At 46.9% G+C, this 17,564-nt stretch overlaps 1 protein-coding gene across 3 annotated transcripts in view; it reads left to right on the top strand.

Annotated features, from left to right (window-relative positions):
• Positions 1–17,564, top strand: part of LOC119163144 (uncharacterized) — a 33,104-nt gene that overhangs the window by 2,932 nt on the left and 12,608 nt on the right. For 2 of the 3 annotated variants that reach the window (XM_075874113.1, XM_037415089.2), the window contains exons 2-5: positions 2,786–2,923; positions 4,694–4,735; positions 14,489–14,573; positions 15,786–15,950. In XM_075874113.1, the coding sequence (XP_075730228.1) occupies positions 2,854–2,923; positions 4,694–4,735; positions 14,489–14,573; positions 15,786–15,950 (362 nt within the window). In that variant the 5' untranslated portion in view covers positions 2,786–2,853. The remainder of the gene's footprint in view (positions 1–2,785; positions 2,924–4,693; positions 4,736–14,488; positions 14,574–15,785; positions 15,951–17,564) is intronic. The other variant, XM_037415090.2, reaches the window with a different exon arrangement.

Genomic DNA, 17,564 nt, shown 5'->3' on the forward strand with positions numbered 1-17,564 from the left:
TGCGAGTGCATGAGCGACGCTGGCCGTTTTAATTAACGGAATGAACTGCGCCTTGCAGACGTTGGGGCGCGTTCTATTCCTGTGTGCGCTGCTGTGCAATTAAAAGATCGTGTCTCAGAGTTGGGGGATCGACGACGCGTCGTCCGCCGTGCATTTCGCGAGTGCGATGAACTTTTTCGCAAGTGCGTGTGCGACATAATTAACGCAATGAACCGCGCGTTACAGAAGTCGGGGCGCTTTCTCTTGCTGTGCAATTAAGAGATCGCGTTTAGGTATTAGGGACGACGGGGAAAACTGAACATTGAGTCGCAGCAGGCGCCGCCCTCCCCTCCTCCCCCCCCCCCACTTTTTTTTTCACAGCTGATCGTGCCGTGTCAACCGCGTGCCACGATGGGGATGCCACGCTTCCCCTAGCTGTGTCAGCAGAAGACTTATCGTTTGGACTCGTGTAATATTCTACAGCTATATACGCCTGGAAGGCTGCTTTATCGAAGCAGTTGGAGCGAATTAAGCGCAACTCGCGCGTACTTGTAAATAGGACCCCGCCGACCAGCCGCCGTCGCTTGCAGGGCCCCACCTACAATAAGCACAAACGACCGAAATTCCAAATAATGAACGCTCATGTGGGATCCCATTTACACGTATGCGCGAGTCCGGCTTAATTCGCTCCAACTGCGTTGATAAAGCAGCCTTCCAGGCGTGTATAGCTGTAGAATATCCCACGTACCCCGATTAGCCAGCCTTGGGACGTTTATTTGTCACATGTACACGAGTCTGTGTCAGCACAAGACATATCGTTCGGACTCGTGTACATGTGACGAATAAACGTCCCAAGACTGGCTAATCGGGGTACGTGGGATATTCTACAGCTATACACGCCTGGAAGGCTGCTTTATCAACGCAGTTGGAGCGAATTAAGCCGGACTCGCGCGTACGTGTAAGTGGGACCCCACATGAGCGTTCATTATTTGAAATTTCGGTCGTTTGTGCTTATTGTGGGTGGGGCCCTGCAAGCGACGGCGGCTGGTCGGCGGGGTCCTATTTACAAGTACGCGCGAGTTGCGCTTGATTCGCTTTAACTGCTTCGATAAAGCAGCCTTCTAGGCGTATATAGCTGTAGAATATTACACGAGTCCGAACGATATGTCTTCTGCTGACACAGCTAGGGGAAGCGTAGCGTCCCCATCGTGGCACGCGGTTGACACGGCACGATCAGCTGCGAAAAAAAAAAAAGTGGGGGGGGGATGGGGGGGGCAGTGCTTGCTGCGACTCTATGTTCAGTTTTCCCCGTCGTCCCTAATACCTAAACGCGATCTCTTAATTGCGCAGCAAGAGAAAGCGCCCCGACTTCTGTAACGCGCGGTTCATTGCGTTAATTATGTTGCACACGCACTTGCAAAAAAGTTCATCGCACTCGCGAAATGCACGGCGGACGACGCGTCGTCGATCCCCTAACTCTGAGACACGATCTCTTAATTGCACAGCAGCCCACACAGGAATAGAACGCGCCCCAACGTCTGCAAAGCGCGGTTCCTTTCGTTAATTAAAACGGCCAGCGTCGCTCATGCACTCGCAAAATGCACCGTGGACAACACCAAACTCTCACAAAGATACCACAACTACAGGAACAAATTTTTCTACCAAATTTGGCGGCAGTCTGGCAACAACTTATGCAATGCAAACAGAACCTTGTCTTGAAAAGCATGCAGTAAGCTATAATAGATGATTGTAAGTACAATGGTTTTAACAGGAGAATGACGTCTGGTATACTAAGCACTGGGATTCATTTCTTGCACATATATGCACACACGTTCTGATTTTCCTTCTGTGTTGCTCTTGGCCATGTCAGAAGCTTTATTCTCTCATAAAGCACTGAAACAGTTCATTTCGACCTAAGAAAAGGTTTTTCATTCTCTGTCGTACGTAGCATTCAACACCACGAAGGGAAATAAAGCTTGGAAGGGAGCACGCCTAGCGTCCGCAAGTCAAACTCTTCAGACGCCGCTCCCTCTTTGTGCTCTATGCTCTTGTTAAAATTCCCAGCATGCCCCAATTTCATTTTTTATGGCTAGACTTAAAAGATTGCCATAGGTCCATTCGATTCACCTGCACCAATTGTAACTGGCTCACGGCTATGCACACCAAGTCCATAAATTGCACAACGTGACACCCGAAACAAGTGACTATGTGCCGGCAAAGCGCAGGCCTTATTTCTGTTCACTTAATTTAGGCCATTAAACTAAAACCGACCGATGGCAAGCCGCACATGCGGACAGTCTATGGGGCGCAAACATCTTGGCAAAACACACTGCGTTTGTAGAGGCGGGTACAGCCCCTACGCCTAAGTGCTGCATCAGCCGCACGCCCAGCTACTTCAAGTGGGCACCATCAGCATAGGAGGTGCAGGAATATGGTAAACCAGTGCTGCACCCTTTCTGCACTTTTTGAAATGAATGGGAGGGTTCAGACGTCGTCGATGCTGCACTGCTGAAACAAATAGCAAGGTGCAGCATCTCGTAAACTGTTTCATGTGGTGCAGGCGAATTAAACATACCTGATGTGACGCTGCTTGTTGTTTTCTGCTTATACTTATAATTTGACATGCATTTAACAATTCTGTTACCAATCCACAAACGTTTCTCCAAAAAACATCTTTCTTCATCAAATCGGACAACAAATTTGTATGCGCAACGGCCAAAATCATGATTTGCAGCTTTGCAGTGCAAGTATCAGTGCTATGCTTGCACTGCTTGAACATGTTGTCTCATTGCTCGCTTTCACGCAGGTGAGCCAAGCGACAAGTCAGACACAGACAATCCGGACTGGGCTCCTTCCGTGTTCTCTTTCACCAGCATGAAGCGAAAAGTTGAAATGCGTCGGCTGGACAGGTTTCATAGGAGCCAGAAACATCTCCCTCACTTGGGTGAGTTTCCTTTTTTTTCCCTGAGGGATACCTGTGTTATAAAGGGTTCAAGAACAGTGCAATACTTTTATGGCTCATAGTTTGACACATGACAGGTACAGGCTCTTAGGTGACACTGCTCAGCATGGCAGTGCTGTGCGTTGTAGTGAAGTGGCACAAGTGCACTAAGACCTATGGGAGGTACTTTGTGTCATCTGCAGTAACTTTCAACTGTGTTGCTGATACTTTGGTATAGTCCAGCAAGAGCAGCACAGTTCCGTGTGCCTGCGCACCTGCCTACACGCCAGACCTTTCTGCTCCCCCTTCTTCTTTTCTCTTACCTATGCTTTCCAAGTTTGCGGTATTATGTTACCTGGTTGGGCATCTTCGTTTCAACGTTTGAATGAACAGGTGTTAACATAGAGCTTTGCCGTACTGTGCCAGCTTCACCCTCAGAGTAAACAGTGCATTAACTATGCCACGCCTTTCCCACCATATTATAGTTGTGCTTGCTGCATATATGTTCGTTAACAAGTGACCATCTTCATGAGGAGATGGGTGAGCCAGCATCTGCTGCCTGCCTTGTGCACAAAAAGCCGGAATCAATCGGAGGATCATTTATGGAACTTCCTCTTATGCTCTCATTAATAACCATACTCATCTGTCTTCGCCCACTAGCTTTTAACTGTTTAAATTGCTGTCCATTTGTCAAAGTAACTAACAGCCATGTACAACGTCCGCCACGTTCAAGGTTAACGCCTCATTACCCTTAGCAACAACTTTTCTCGGCAGTACTGTGGGAGCTACAGAACTGAATTGCATGCCTGCTACTGTAGAAAGTAGCACTTAAGTTTACTGATAATTTTCTCATTTGCCTTGTGGAAAGTCATAGGTGAAATGCAATTATGTTTTGGTTTTAGTTAACTGACTTTCATTTGCTGGAATGCCTCTCTTTTCTTTCGATTTCTTGGACAGCACCGCCTTTTCAGCTAGCCTGTTTTCCAAAGTAAACATGGCGTCCATGAAGAAGGGGAACAGTGTGCGGTCGCAAATGCGCTGTTTAGTTTTCCTAGAAAAAAATATATATACTTGTTATATAACACTGAAGTGTACACTGAACAATCGCAATTTCTTTCCCCATCATTTTTTTCTGAGTACAACCAGTTGTAGGAAACGGAGCTTGGCAACTTCGATTTGGCGGTGAACCGAGGAAATGGTGGCGTTCATAGAGGATGGGTTAGCCGCCTTAACTGAGGACGCATTTGCGTTGTGTAACATCGGTCAACTGTCGTTGCTGACAACCACAGTTCCGCACCTTCAATTGTGGTTGGTCGGAACTGCGGTTAGCTTTTGCTTTTGTAACAAGGGTGTTAATTTTATCGCTTTGCCCAAGCCCCTCTTTTCCAAGGGTGTTAATTTTATCGCTTTGCCCAAGCCCCTCTTTTCCTTGGCTGTGCTTCCCATTTCTCTGAATCCATTCTGTCACCCTAACTGATTGTTGGTTCTCTCTATTTGGGACATAACATAACCGGATTCTGTATTTTTTTCTCCTAATGTAATCTAGAATATGAACTACCCCTGTTTCTCTTCTGATTTACTCTGCTGTCCGGCTATCAATTACACTATGCCTATAATTTTTTAGTTTTGTTGGAGGACTTGCAGTCCTTGAATGCTTCTCGAATTTTCTTGTTAGCTCCAGAATTTGTGCTCTATATGTTACAATTGGCAAAAGGCAATGGTAGAGCACATTAGTTTTCTGATAATTTTGTTTGTTTTCATGATCTTTTTTAGCATCTTCAGAAACACATTCTAGTCAGCGCTTTAATGCACAAGGTAAGTTATCTCATACTCAGTCTTGAAAGAATGCTGCTAATAATAATAATAATGAGTAATGAACATAAGTGTACTAAGGTTCTTGATAGAGGCTTTTTGTTAATGCTTGCAGAGTGCAAACTTTTAATGGGTGCATTGCACAAAAAAAAAAAGAATTTGATGGAAAAGAATGCCGTTGATGTCAGGCAACTTCGGCCTTTCCCTAGCTTTCATCTATGGCCCCATTTGTATCTGTGCCAGCAAATAGGACACAAAACATTGCTTACAGTGTTTCTTTTGTCAATGCAGTGAGAGTTTGCTCTTGTGCCTGCTAACCTTGGCATTATATGAAATAACATTTTGTCACAGCATCCTTATTTCATTAAGCACGTTGTCAGCGTATGGGGAGTATCCAAAGGTAATCGCACTGGCACTGTGTTAGGCAAAGCTACAGGAGTGCGCAGTTGCCTTGTTAGGCAAGCATTATGCCATACCTCTCAAGTTCATTGGACCCAGTCAATTCTGCCATGAAGGTTTTTTAGGGTTCAGTGATGCTTTTCTGCGAGAGTATCGTGTTTGCGAAGTTTTTTTTTTCGTGTGGCTGATTCAAAGGAAGAGAGAGTGACTATAGTGCGCCTAGAAAAGCTTGCCGGGAGAATCCATGATGTGCGATGAATTTGAGAGGTGTGGCACCATGCTTGCTAAGTGGGTGCAAGACGTACCACAGTAGTTCCAGCCAACTCAGCACCAGTGCAGCTACTTTTCTGTACAGCTTCATATAGGCTATTTTACGGGCTCTTCTTATGGCCCCATGTGAGGCTGTCAACCTTGTCACTTTGGGTATTTAACTAGCGAACCAACCAGGCTACAGTGGACACATGCGCATAAAGACGGCTGGCTTGGTGCTTCAGAAATTTCCAGACGTTATTAATTCACGTCACCAAATAACAAATATGTAAGACATTCATTTAGAATCTTAAGGTGGATATGGCCACGTGTCTTACGTGAGATAGTCTATAAATAGTGTTCATGTGATGTCACTTCCATCGTTGTCGCCCTCTCCCGCCATGCCCCGTTACCTCCCTGAGTACCTACAGCAGTTCGCGTGCTACAGCCCGGTTTGTTGGGGGCTCGTCATCTGTTGCTGTGTACGATGTTGAAAGGGAAGCATTGTGGTTTTTTGTTTTCGTACTTTAACGAACTCATCGTATCAGGGAGGCCTCGTTTTGTTCACTTGATACAAGACCAGAAAATCAAGATGTACGATACGTATACTAACCACCAAGTACACCGGCTGCCCTGCCCGCCACGACCTACGAGGGCCCATTATTTTCACTACAAACACTACAAATTGCGTGGCCCTAAAACAAGTGAAAGCCCAAAGTCTCTCGCACGGCAATATTAAGAATGGATGAGCGAAGCGCAGCAGCTCCCATCGAAAACGAGTCGTGCAGAGCTAGGCAAGTTTACAAGAGATATTAATATTAATATATTGCTGCGGCCCAGGCCACCAAAGAAGCAGCTCCCCCCCCCCCAAGTGTTTTAAACAGTGCTGACATTGAGCCTCTTTGATTGAAATTTGTGAAAACAGCTGAGAAAAGCATTATGCGAGGCAGATAGAGACTTCGCGTGGTGCGTGCCGGAGTAATGCTGGTCATCACCTTTTTTTGCACATGTTTTGACATTTTTTTCACCTTGTATTTTACTTTTTTTATAGGCTAATGTACAGTGGAGTCCCTGAATATGATGAAGACCATGTTAGGGAATTAATTGACCAATTTTTCAAAATCCTGACCCTTCAACTTGAACCGATCGGCTATATTTCAAAGCGAACTAATATTGTTTCGCATCCATTTTCACAGCTTGTTTCAATGCAATACCCGAATTTCCGCGATCGCCATCACGATTTTAACCGCCTCCCTGACACGCTGATTGTGCACGCAATGGTCGCGGACAAGTTTGTATGTACAGTATCTTGGTAAGCTATCTCTTCTTGCAGGTAAGTGCTTGGCTATGGCAATTACCCAGAATGAAGTTTCACCTGAAGACGCAAATATCACTGAGTTTCTTCAAGTAGTTTTTTTATTAGTCCGCGCCAGCCAAACGCGCCGGGACTTTTCGGGAAATCGCAATGTGTATTCTCGCTTTTAGGTAATAACTTTCGGTGAAGAAATGCCCTGAAGCTCTGCTCCCTCTTCGGGGACTATTAAATCAACTTGCCTCACTAGCAGCCCTCAACCTTGCATTGTGAGGCAAAACTAAACAGGCGCAAGCACGAGGAGACAACACAGCAGTGGTAGTTGACATAGTCGGTAGGTACCCGGGCATGTTGGTGGCGCATTTCGGAAGTGACGAAGGGGCGCTGGGTGACGCACGTGCACACTATGTATACAGTAGCATTTGCCTTTTCTACTGAATAAGAGTTACGGCTTCTCAGCAATGATGTTTTCCCAGTTTTGCGTGTCATTTACAGAGAATCACCCAGCAGCCGTTTTGTCTGATACTCACTAAGCTCAAAGAAAAGAAGTAATGCTAGGGAAAGGGCAGTGCAGAATTCCGATCAAAGTTGCATTGCAGATACATCTAGAGGAATTTCATCTTTCTGCATGTCCTCGGTGCAGTTTTGTCTATCAAACTAGCTAGCTTACTTACCTTGTTTAAAGGTTTACCGTGTGTCATTTATAAACCCCCAAATAGGTCCGTGTCGATACCATATAAGTTTACAGTATAATGGGTTCATGTGCGAATTTGCAGCTGTCATTACTATCTATTTGATGTCTTCCCACTGGCTTTCTGAAGTCCAGATCATGGTTGGAATAAATCATAAGCATGATTTAATTATTCAGCTTATCATACTCTTTCTTTTTAATGTTGCTTTGCTGCAGGCACATGACTGTCCAATAACATCTGAGATGTAGCGCTTGAAACAAACAGCTCTCAGCATAGCTACCTAAAGGAAGATTCTACTGCCATGTTATTGTGACAGTGAACACTTTAACAGCCGAAGCTGCGAAAGCAAGTTAGGATACTTGAATCCGAAAGATAGGGCTGCAAGTAATGTGACCATAATCTTGTTCATGGTGCACAGCTCTGCTCTGCACCTTTGAGTAGGTCCCCCCACATTCATTAGTTATTGATATGATATCTAGTAGGCTGGCATATCTCAGTGACCAAGTGCACAATAGAGTCCGTTGTTAAAAAGAACGCTCGAAGGAGCATGTTTTATGTTGCTAGCTCTGTAACTGTAAGTGCACATGGAAACGTTTGTGCACAGCTCTGGTCTGTTAAGAGGAGACAAAACTTTCAGCCACCAGTAGTTTGTGCAAATCCAAGTCCTTATGCTTTTTCAAGAGAACAAAATTTGGACAGGCACTACACGCAAGTGTTCTTTTTAACAGTGGACCCGTTTGTGCATATGATTCACCTTACGTTCAAGCACAGGTGCTGTGGTGCCAATTAAGCTGTCAGGGGAGGTTTTGGCTGTTCTTGCGAGTGCACATCGCTCCCACTTGCCTACACACTGCGGCTTGTTTTGCCCTACGATGATATCGGCTAAGAAAATGGTTACTGTGGTTACGTGTGGTTCAGCTCGTACTGAGCACGACTGTCATTTTAGAATGTACTCCTCATTTTACATGGTTTTCACAATATGAGAACAACTGAAAACGAAGGCACCGATACATAGAGCTGAGTGCTAATGTTGTAACGACTCGTAAAACAGTGCGAAATAGATCCCAAGAATAGCCAATGGTCTCCAGGCCCCAGGAGTAACATTCCATTTGTGAAGAAGAAGATGTGCCTGCAGCGAGCAGCATCGCCAACGCCCGGCTCTCTCGGCTCGTGCTTCGGTTTGTTGCTGTGCCGATCGCTGGACGGTTCTTCACGCTGTCTCGTCGCTGTCTTTAACGGCTAATAAACCTCTTCACATTTGGTGGAAGGTGCTGTTAATCACCGTTGCTACACCCTGGAGCTGCGAAGTCGCACGCTACCACCTGTCATGACTGGCAACGCCACTACATCAACGCCTTCGCTCCAGTTCAACTGCCCTGGCCATCCTACGCTACGGGAGCCGAAGGTCTTCAGCGGTGCGGATGGGACCGACGTCGAAGACTGGCTCGAGTACTACGAACTGGTGAGCGCCAACAATAAGTGGGATGAAGCCGACAAGCTGGGCCACGTGATATTTTATCTCACTGGCGTCGCCGAATTGTGGTTTAATAACCACAAACACAACATCCCCACATGGAGCGTCTTCAAGACGTCATGTGCTGAAGTGTTCGGTCGGCCGGCTGTCCGCAAGCAGAGGGCAGAACAGCGCTTGCGCGTCCGCTCTCAGCAGACTGGCGAGACCTTTACCAGCTATATTGAGGACGTCGTCGACCTTTGTCGACGTGTGAATGACACCATGCCCGAATCTGACAAGGTCAAAAACATCCTGAAGGGCATCGACGACGGCGCATTTCAAATGCTCTTGGCAAGGAATCCAAGCACAGTTTCTGAAGTCGTCAGCTTGTGTCAGAGCTACGACGAGTTGAAGAAGCAACGCACTCTGACTAGGCAGCCTCAGCCTGGTGGTGAGTCGCTCTCCAGTTTCGACTCCATGCCCGACAATTCACCATTGCTTCAGCAAGTCCGAGCCTTCGTCCACGAGGAAGTCGCCCGCCAACTTTCCCTAGTGCCCTTTACTCACGAGACCACCACCCGTCTACCTGCCCCGCTTCGCACTGCTATATCAGAAGAGGTTGCACAAGCTGTTCCTCTTGCGCACTACAAGCCACCTCTATTTAGCCGTGGTCACTGCCCGGGTGTCGCACAGCCGGCAGGCGCTCCTGTCGCCTATCCGCCAGCCGCTCAGCCTGTGGCCGCGCCCCTAACCTATGCAACGCAGCCTGTGGCTCCTCCTGTCGCCTTTTCGCAAGAGATGCAGCCCGTAGCCGCACCCCTCACATATGCAGACGCTGTACGTAGGCTCCCGCAACCACCCTACACCAGGCCCTCACAGCCCGCACACCCGGCTGCTTATACTGCACCGTGGGCGGCAGCACCAGTCGCCAATCCCTGGAGGACGCCCGATAACCGACCGATTTGCTACGCTTGCTTCACTCCCGGACACGCTGCTCGCTACTGCCGCTGTCGACCTCAGACGTTCGGCAGGTCGTCTATGCCTGGTCGTCGCATCCCGGCAGCCAACCCTTCGTCCAATACGGGCCGGTCTTGCCACCTCGCTATGCGCCTACTGACCACCCTGCCTTCCAGCCACAACGTGCACCCTCTCCTCGTCGGCGATCGCCCTCCCTCATGCGTCGCCGGCCCGGATCCTCCGACCAGGAAAACTAAGCAACGCAGTTCAAGAGGCAAGAACTGCGCCGTTTTCGAACCGTCTAAGCCCTCGCTCCTCTCCTGCTAACGTGGTCGCAGTAACTCTTGAAGGTTACTGTACTTTCGCCCTTGTGGACACTGGCGCCGCTGCTTCTGTTATTGCCGCTAATCTCTGCCGTTTATTACGCAAAGTAACGACGCCCCTTTCGGGACTGTCGCTTCACACCGCAAGCGCACAGCAAGTAACGCCTCTCGCAGCCTGCGCTGCAAGAGTCTCCATCGAAGGCATTCTTTACATCGTGGAGTTTATTGTTCTTCCTGTCTGTTCGCATGACGCCATCCTCGGGTGGGACTTCCTATCCAGCCATAATGCCGTCATAGACTGCGCACATGCCAAAGTTGAGTAATGGGACATCACTCTTCTGTGATGTCCCATTACTGGACGCTCCTCATCAGCCGCCGAAGTTGCTCGTTCATGAAGATACCGATATTCCGCCTGGAAATTTCGCCCTTGTTCCTGTTTCATGCAACGCCTACACTGACGCTACAGTTCTTTTTATGCCTTCCGATATCTTCAAATGTCGTCAAGCTTTGCCCCTGCCTTTCGCAACAATTGACCTTGCCGCCGGAAGAAGCAACATGTTCGTAAGCAATCCGCTTTCCACACCTGTCACATTGCCTGCGGGGGAATGTCTCGGCCGCTTGCAGGATCTCGACCCTTCGTTTTTGTTTGATGTCCCGGACGACTACTGCGACCACCCAAAAGCACTGTCGGCACTCGGGGAGTCGTCCAATGATACGTTTTCCAGCGCCATCGCCGACACTCTCACTCCCACTGAACATGCCGACCTGCTGGATCTTCTGCATGAGTTCAGGAGTTCGTTCGATGTGTCGCAACCTCAACTGGGCCGCACATCACAAGTCAAACATCATGTTGACACCGGCCTACACCAACCACTGCGTCAAAGACCATACCGTGTCTCCGCTGAAGAGCGCCGCGTCATCAACGATCAAGTCGAAGATATGCTTCGTAGAGACGTCATTCGACCATCTCACAGTCCCTGGGCGTCTCCCGTCGTCCTGGTGCGTAAGAAAGACGGATCTATCCGATTTTGCGTGGGCTATCGTCGTTTGAATAAGATAACCCGCAAGGACGTCTATCCTTTGCTGCGCATTGATGACGCCATTGACACCCTTCACGAAGCAGAATTTTTCTCGTCGCTAGATTTGTGGTCTGGCTACTGGCAGGTCCCAATGGCAGAAGCCGATCGCCAAAAAACGGCATTTATTACACCAGACAGACTATATGAATTTAACGTCATGCCCTTTGGGCTTTGTAACGCGCCTGCCACGTTTGAACGTCTTATGGATAATACGCTACGTGGCCTCAAATGGAATATGTGCCTCTGTTACCTCGACGATGTCGTGGTTTTCTCCCATGACTTTCCTACGCACCTCCTTCGCCTCAGGCACGTTTTGAGTTGTCTGACCAACGCTGGCCTGCAGCTTAACCTGAAAAAATGCCGCTTCGCTGCACGCGAGCTCGTCATCCTAGGCCACATCGTGTCCAAGCACGGCGTATTATCAGACCCAGCAAAACTTCGAGCAGTCGCAGAATTTCCCAAGCCGACGACCATGAAAGAACTTCGCAGTTTTCTAGGCCTATGCTCCTATTTCCGGCGCTTTGTTCGCAATTTTGCATCTATCATGTCACCGTTAACCCAGCTTCTTCGCGGTGACGTGAACCTCACCTCCTGGTCCCCTGCATGTGACGTTGCCTTTACTACTCTGCGCCGTTTGCTCATTTCCCCACCTATTCTTCACCAGTTCGACCCGACGGCTCCTATCGAAGTGCACACCGACGCCAGCGACGTCGGGCTAGGCGCTCAACGAAAGCCCGGCTATTCAGAATACGTTGTAGCCTACGCTAGCCGCACTCTGACGAAAGCCGAAACTAATTACAGCGTGACAGAAAAAGAGTGTTTGGCCCTGGTGTGGGTGCTTGGAAAGTTCCGGCCGTACTTATACGGCCGCCCGTTCGATCTAGTAACTGATCACCACGCGCTTTGCTGGCTCTCCATGTTGAAAGACCCTTCTGGCCGCCTTGCGCGATGGCACTCCGCATCCAGGAGTTGGACATTCGCGTCGTATACCGCTGCGGACGCAAACACTCTGACGCTGATGCCCTGTCCCGCTCACCTTTACCACCAGATCAGACGCCCAACCTTCCAGTATCTCGATCCCTCCGACGTCAAGCTTTCCATTTCGCCATCCGCGATCAACTTCTTCATCGACGCAACTACGCTCCCGATGGCCGCCGGTGGTTGCTGGCCATTCCACGCACTTTACGATCGCAAGTATGCGCCTCCCTTCACGACGATCCGCAATCTGGCCACGCCGGAGTGTTCAAAACATATGAACGCCTTCGCCATCGCTATTACTGGCGCGGCATGTACAATTTTGTACGTAAATTCGTGCAGTGCTGTCCTGACTGCCAGCGACGTAAATCAACACTGTCATGTGCGACTGGCGCATTGCAGCCACTTCCATGCCCTGCCAAGCCATTTGATCGCGTCAGCGTTGACCTCTACGGTCCCCTTCCATTGACACCAGATGGTAATCGGTGGATTATAGTGGCGGTTGACCACCTGACACGCTACGCCGAAACAGCCGCTTTGCCGAGCGCTACAGCTCAGGATGTCGCCTCTTTCATTTTGCAACGCTTTATCCTTCGACACGGTGCACCTCGAGAGCTCCTTAGTGACAGAGGCCGCGCTTTCCTTTCCGAGGTCGTCAAAACTCTGCTTTCGGAATGCCACGTCATTCATCGGAAAACGACAGCATACCACCCGCAGACTAACGGACTAACGGAACGGTTCAACTGCACGCTAGGTGATATGCTCTCAATGTACGTGGCATCTGATCATAGCAACTGGGACCGTGTTCTCTCATACGTCACGTTCGCATATAACACCGCAATACAAACCACCACGGGATTCTCACCTTTCTTTCTTCTTTACGGACGTGAGCCTTCCCATACAATTGATACCCTACTTCCTTACCGTCCCGATGCTTCCGAGTGTCCACATATCTCCGATGCTGCTAGACAAGCCGAAGAGTGCCGCCAGCTCGCCCGTGCGTTCACCTCGGAAGAGCAACAACGCCAGAAAGAAACCCGTAGCACCTCTCTTCCGGACCCAGCTATGCCCCAGGGTCTCTTGTGTGGCTTGCCATCCCATACCAAACACCGGGACTCTCCTCGAAACTTGTCCCCCGGTACGAGGGGCCTTACATTGTTTTGGAGAAAACCTCTCCGGTCGATTTCCTAATTGAACCAGTTTCCCGATCGGCCGACATGCGCCGGCGTGCACGTGACATCGTCCATGTTTCCCGACTGAAACCGTACCATGAGCCTTTGCCTGAAACTTCTTAAGTCGCCAGGATGGCTCCTTTTTCAGCGGGGGCGATTGTGAAGAAGAAGATGTGCCTGCAGCGAGCAGCATCGCCAACGCCCGGCTCTCTCGGCTCGTGCTTCGGTTCGTTGCTGTGCCGATCGCTGGACGGTTCTTCACGCTGTCTCGTCACTGTCTTTAACGGCTAATAAACCTCTTCACACATTCAATATAAGGTCGCCCCTCTGGCTTGGTCACATTTGTAACAATATATCCTTACACTAAATAACTATGAAAGGTTATGTTGTTAATAGTTATGAATGACGCAAAAAAATACGGGACACAAAATGATAAGAACACAAGGATCTTGTGTCCCGTGTTTTTTGCGTCGTTGTTAACTATGAACCCACACCAACTGTCAGTGCTACGTTAGAATGTTGAGCTTACATTGGAAATGCAAATTTTCAGTGTGAGGTTAACACATCTGCAAAGTTTGTTGAGTTGCTTCCATTCCATCTCTTGCATAGTTTTTCGTTTAGTTTACTGCGCTCTCACTTTTTCCTTTGGTAAAAATCACTCAAATAGGAGATAGTGCACCCCTTGTTTCGAAGGGGGGCGGTGCTTCCAGCAAGACTGTTAGTTCCATACATACTTGCCCTCCCTTACACAAGGAGCATTACTAGGAACGTGCCTAATCGCATTGTAGAATCAAATGCAGAGTTCGCAACGCTGCTTCTGAAGTTGCTCTGTCTGTCAAAATAGAAATATAAGGAGGAAAAATTATAGCGGGGCTCCGGCATTTCGAGGAGTGGTGTGCCACTTGTGTACTCTAGCTGAGGCAAGAAGGGTGAGGGTTTTTTCTCGGGAGTGATGTTTCTTTTCTCGGGTGCCATAACAGTGCAGCTTAACTTATTCTCAACCTGTTCAGTAAACACACTGACTAGTGAGAACATTATGAATGTAATGTTAAAGCTATAAAGACAATATGTGTCGCTATGCTCTCTGTCAACGTGGTGTCAGTTTTTGAGGGGAGATTTTTTTCTTGTTTTTTTCCTTCATGCAGAAAAACCTGGAGGTGCCAACACCATCACTTTTCCCGAGTTCATATTATACAACGGTGTCACAGTTCCTAGTTTCATCAAGCCAAAGTAAGTTCTTTACTTGTATTCTATTGAATCGCCGGTCGCAAGTTCATTTTACAAGTGTACATTCGTGTTGCGGTGTACAGTTTGTTTTAACATCGCTTCATCATGCCGCTTCGCGACGAGATGAAGTCATATGTTAAGTTGCCCGATCAAGACACTGTTGTCACAACGTTAACTGCATCGTCAAATAAATTTGGACTAGTTTATTGTAAGATGCTTTATTTTTTTAATGTGCTTATAGGGTAGGTAATTCTGGGAACTTTCATTCGTGGACTTTCAGGGACGTTGTTGGCTGTTCAGTTGTTTCTTGTACTACGTGTGCGAAATGAAACCCAAACAGCAGGAAGCCTTCGTGATGGTATAGTAGCTGCTGTCCACTTATCAGTATGGGCTGTACACATATATACCTAGAACTGCCAAACAGAATCTGCGCGCCTGTCAATTGTGATAACTGGACAGCGTGTTCTTTACAATCCCGAAGGCTTGCTTGCCGCTGTTCAAGTTTCATTCGATGCTGATAGTACTGTATGCCTTCTGTATTTGAAGCAGAGGCATATGGGGAAGCATTAAAAGATGTAGTACAACACATTCTGTGCAGTGTTTCACTTCATGCCAAGCACTGACGCTTCTACTATGAACTCCGCCTCAAAGTGTTCTGCGTAGCTGCAAGGTGAAACGCTCCTGCCATTACATACATGTCATTCGTTACAAAGGCATAGTGAGAAACGCATTAAAGTCAGCCGTTGCTGATGTGAATACACTATAAATACATTTCAAAACGGCCATCGCTGCTCAAGCAACCGCAACTGCTTTTAAACATGCATACTGTTCTCAAAACATCAACTTCAAGTCCATTTCACATTACTGTTTCGTGCTTCAAGCCGTTTTGAGTGCAATACAGTAGACTGGGCCAAGTTCGTTGCGATTGTACAGTCATATCTGGCTTGACATTCTGAGTGGGAGATAGTCTGAAGATTTCTTTTAGTGCATGGTCATTGGCTGGTTTAAGAAAGGTACACAAGGGTAGTCGCTTCAGTCATTAGTCACTATAGATTCTGCCTCATATGAAACGTTACTATTTCCCGCAAGCAATCATCTCTGATGACAGCCCCTGATGTACGCTTATTGACTTTGCCAACTTTTGTTTCTGTGCTTTGTCTGGCTAGTTCTGGTCTAGCTCTTTTTTGCACTTACATTTGGATGTCTCTAATACAGACCTGTGGCAAGCCAGGTCACAATTCTCGTCACCTCAACGACGCCAGCACCGCTCATCGCACCCACAATGTGCATTGCGCATACCACAACCGTGATGTCTACCAATGCTCCGATTGTACACCATGCTGTGAGCAGCTCTCAGCGGGCACCTGCAGCATTTCAGAGGTACCTAGTGCACAGTTGCTGCTACAACACCTGATGGTGGCAGTAAGGTTTCCTGATTACTTACTCCCAAGTATGCTTTGGTGTTTCTCAGGCATGTAGTGTGAGTTAACAATTACAATCTAGGTTGCCAGTTACACTTACAGTAGGCACACTTAGGCTTTAGTTTACCCATACTCACTTGTAGAACTTGCCAGTTGGTCGTGACATTTTATATATATATATATATATATATATATATATATATATATATATATATATATATATATATATATATATATATATATATATATATATAGATATAGGGGGAGGTAATATGTTTGGTTTTTCTACAAATTTTGTTAGCTTAGTGTTTGTCCCGTTTACTATTATCATGTCTGTCAATGGCTTTGTATAGTTGACTGTTAAAATTCAATGTTCATTGAAGCAGTAAAAAAATTTACGTTATTCACACATTAGAAAACACATGACGCAGTGTAGACTATCCTGAAGATTGTTCTAGAAGGCTGATGCTATGTGCCTTGGTTCCATTTATTGGTTAGTAATAACCTTGTTAAAGTTGCCTCTATAGCCTAGTACTGCATATTTTTACTGTGGAAAATAATCAACCTTTTTCTTTAACTTTGTCTTTGTATTTGGACAGTATCTTTGTTATTGTTGAGGAAATTTTCAATTGCTCAAGAATGAGTATATCGATTGAACTATCTATTTCTTTTGGACTTCTTTGCAGCAGCTGCACTTTTTTTTTCACCTTCCCTTTATTTCGGTAAAGGCTTTATGTGGGGGCATTACACAAAGGATGGGTGTACAATAAGGATGACACTTGACCAATCATGATGAGAAGCGAACTCATACAGCTTCAATGAAAGCTGTTGGGTTGTTCGGGGGCAGTACTGACAAAGGGAAAAGCCTTTCTAGTCTACAGTGGTGAATGGGAATATGGGTTTAGGTGCAGCAACCCTTGAAGATGCAGTTGTGTGAATAGTGGATTTTTTTTTGGAATGAAATCGAATATGAATGAAATCACGAGGAGACTGAATTGAATATGGATAAAAATGGAATAGAGTTCAAGTATTTTCATAACAATAAAGCAGTACGCTAGACTAGCCTTACTAGACGGGCCAGAGCAGGCCTAGAGTGGTGAGGTGACAATTTTCAAAACAGCACAAGAATTCCAGATCTTATTCGAAAGAAATATTCATTAACAAGGGAATGTTACAATTACCTTTAACTGACAAGAAATACCATAATTATTTAATTGAGCAGCAGCTAGAGCCTTCGAAATATTTTTGTAACTGCAGGTTGAAATACAGCCGTGACTGCAGTATTTGAGGGGTACTTTGTCTACAGTTTTTAAGAGGACAGAATAAGCAAAAGTACTGAAGTTCTTTTTTTCACGTTACTTCAAATTTGTAGTCTTTTCTGAAAAAGAATTAGTCGTTTGTCTCTGTGCAATTTTTTTTTCTCTAAAATCGCATATTTCAAAACTTGTGTGGCCACCTGCCCTGCCTCTATTTTTATGTAGCAAGAGATTCCTTGCAATTCAAGCATCATAACCGTATGGAGAGGTTACTATTTGAAAGCTGGGGTGCATTTGGCACGTTCAGAAAAGAATAG

This window comes from Rhipicephalus microplus, chromosome 9 (genome assembly GCF_043290135.1).
Source record: "Rhipicephalus microplus isolate Deutch F79 chromosome 9, USDA_Rmic, whole genome shotgun sequence".
Lineage (NCBI taxonomy): Eukaryota > Metazoa > Arthropoda > Arachnida > Ixodida > Ixodidae > Rhipicephalus > Rhipicephalus microplus.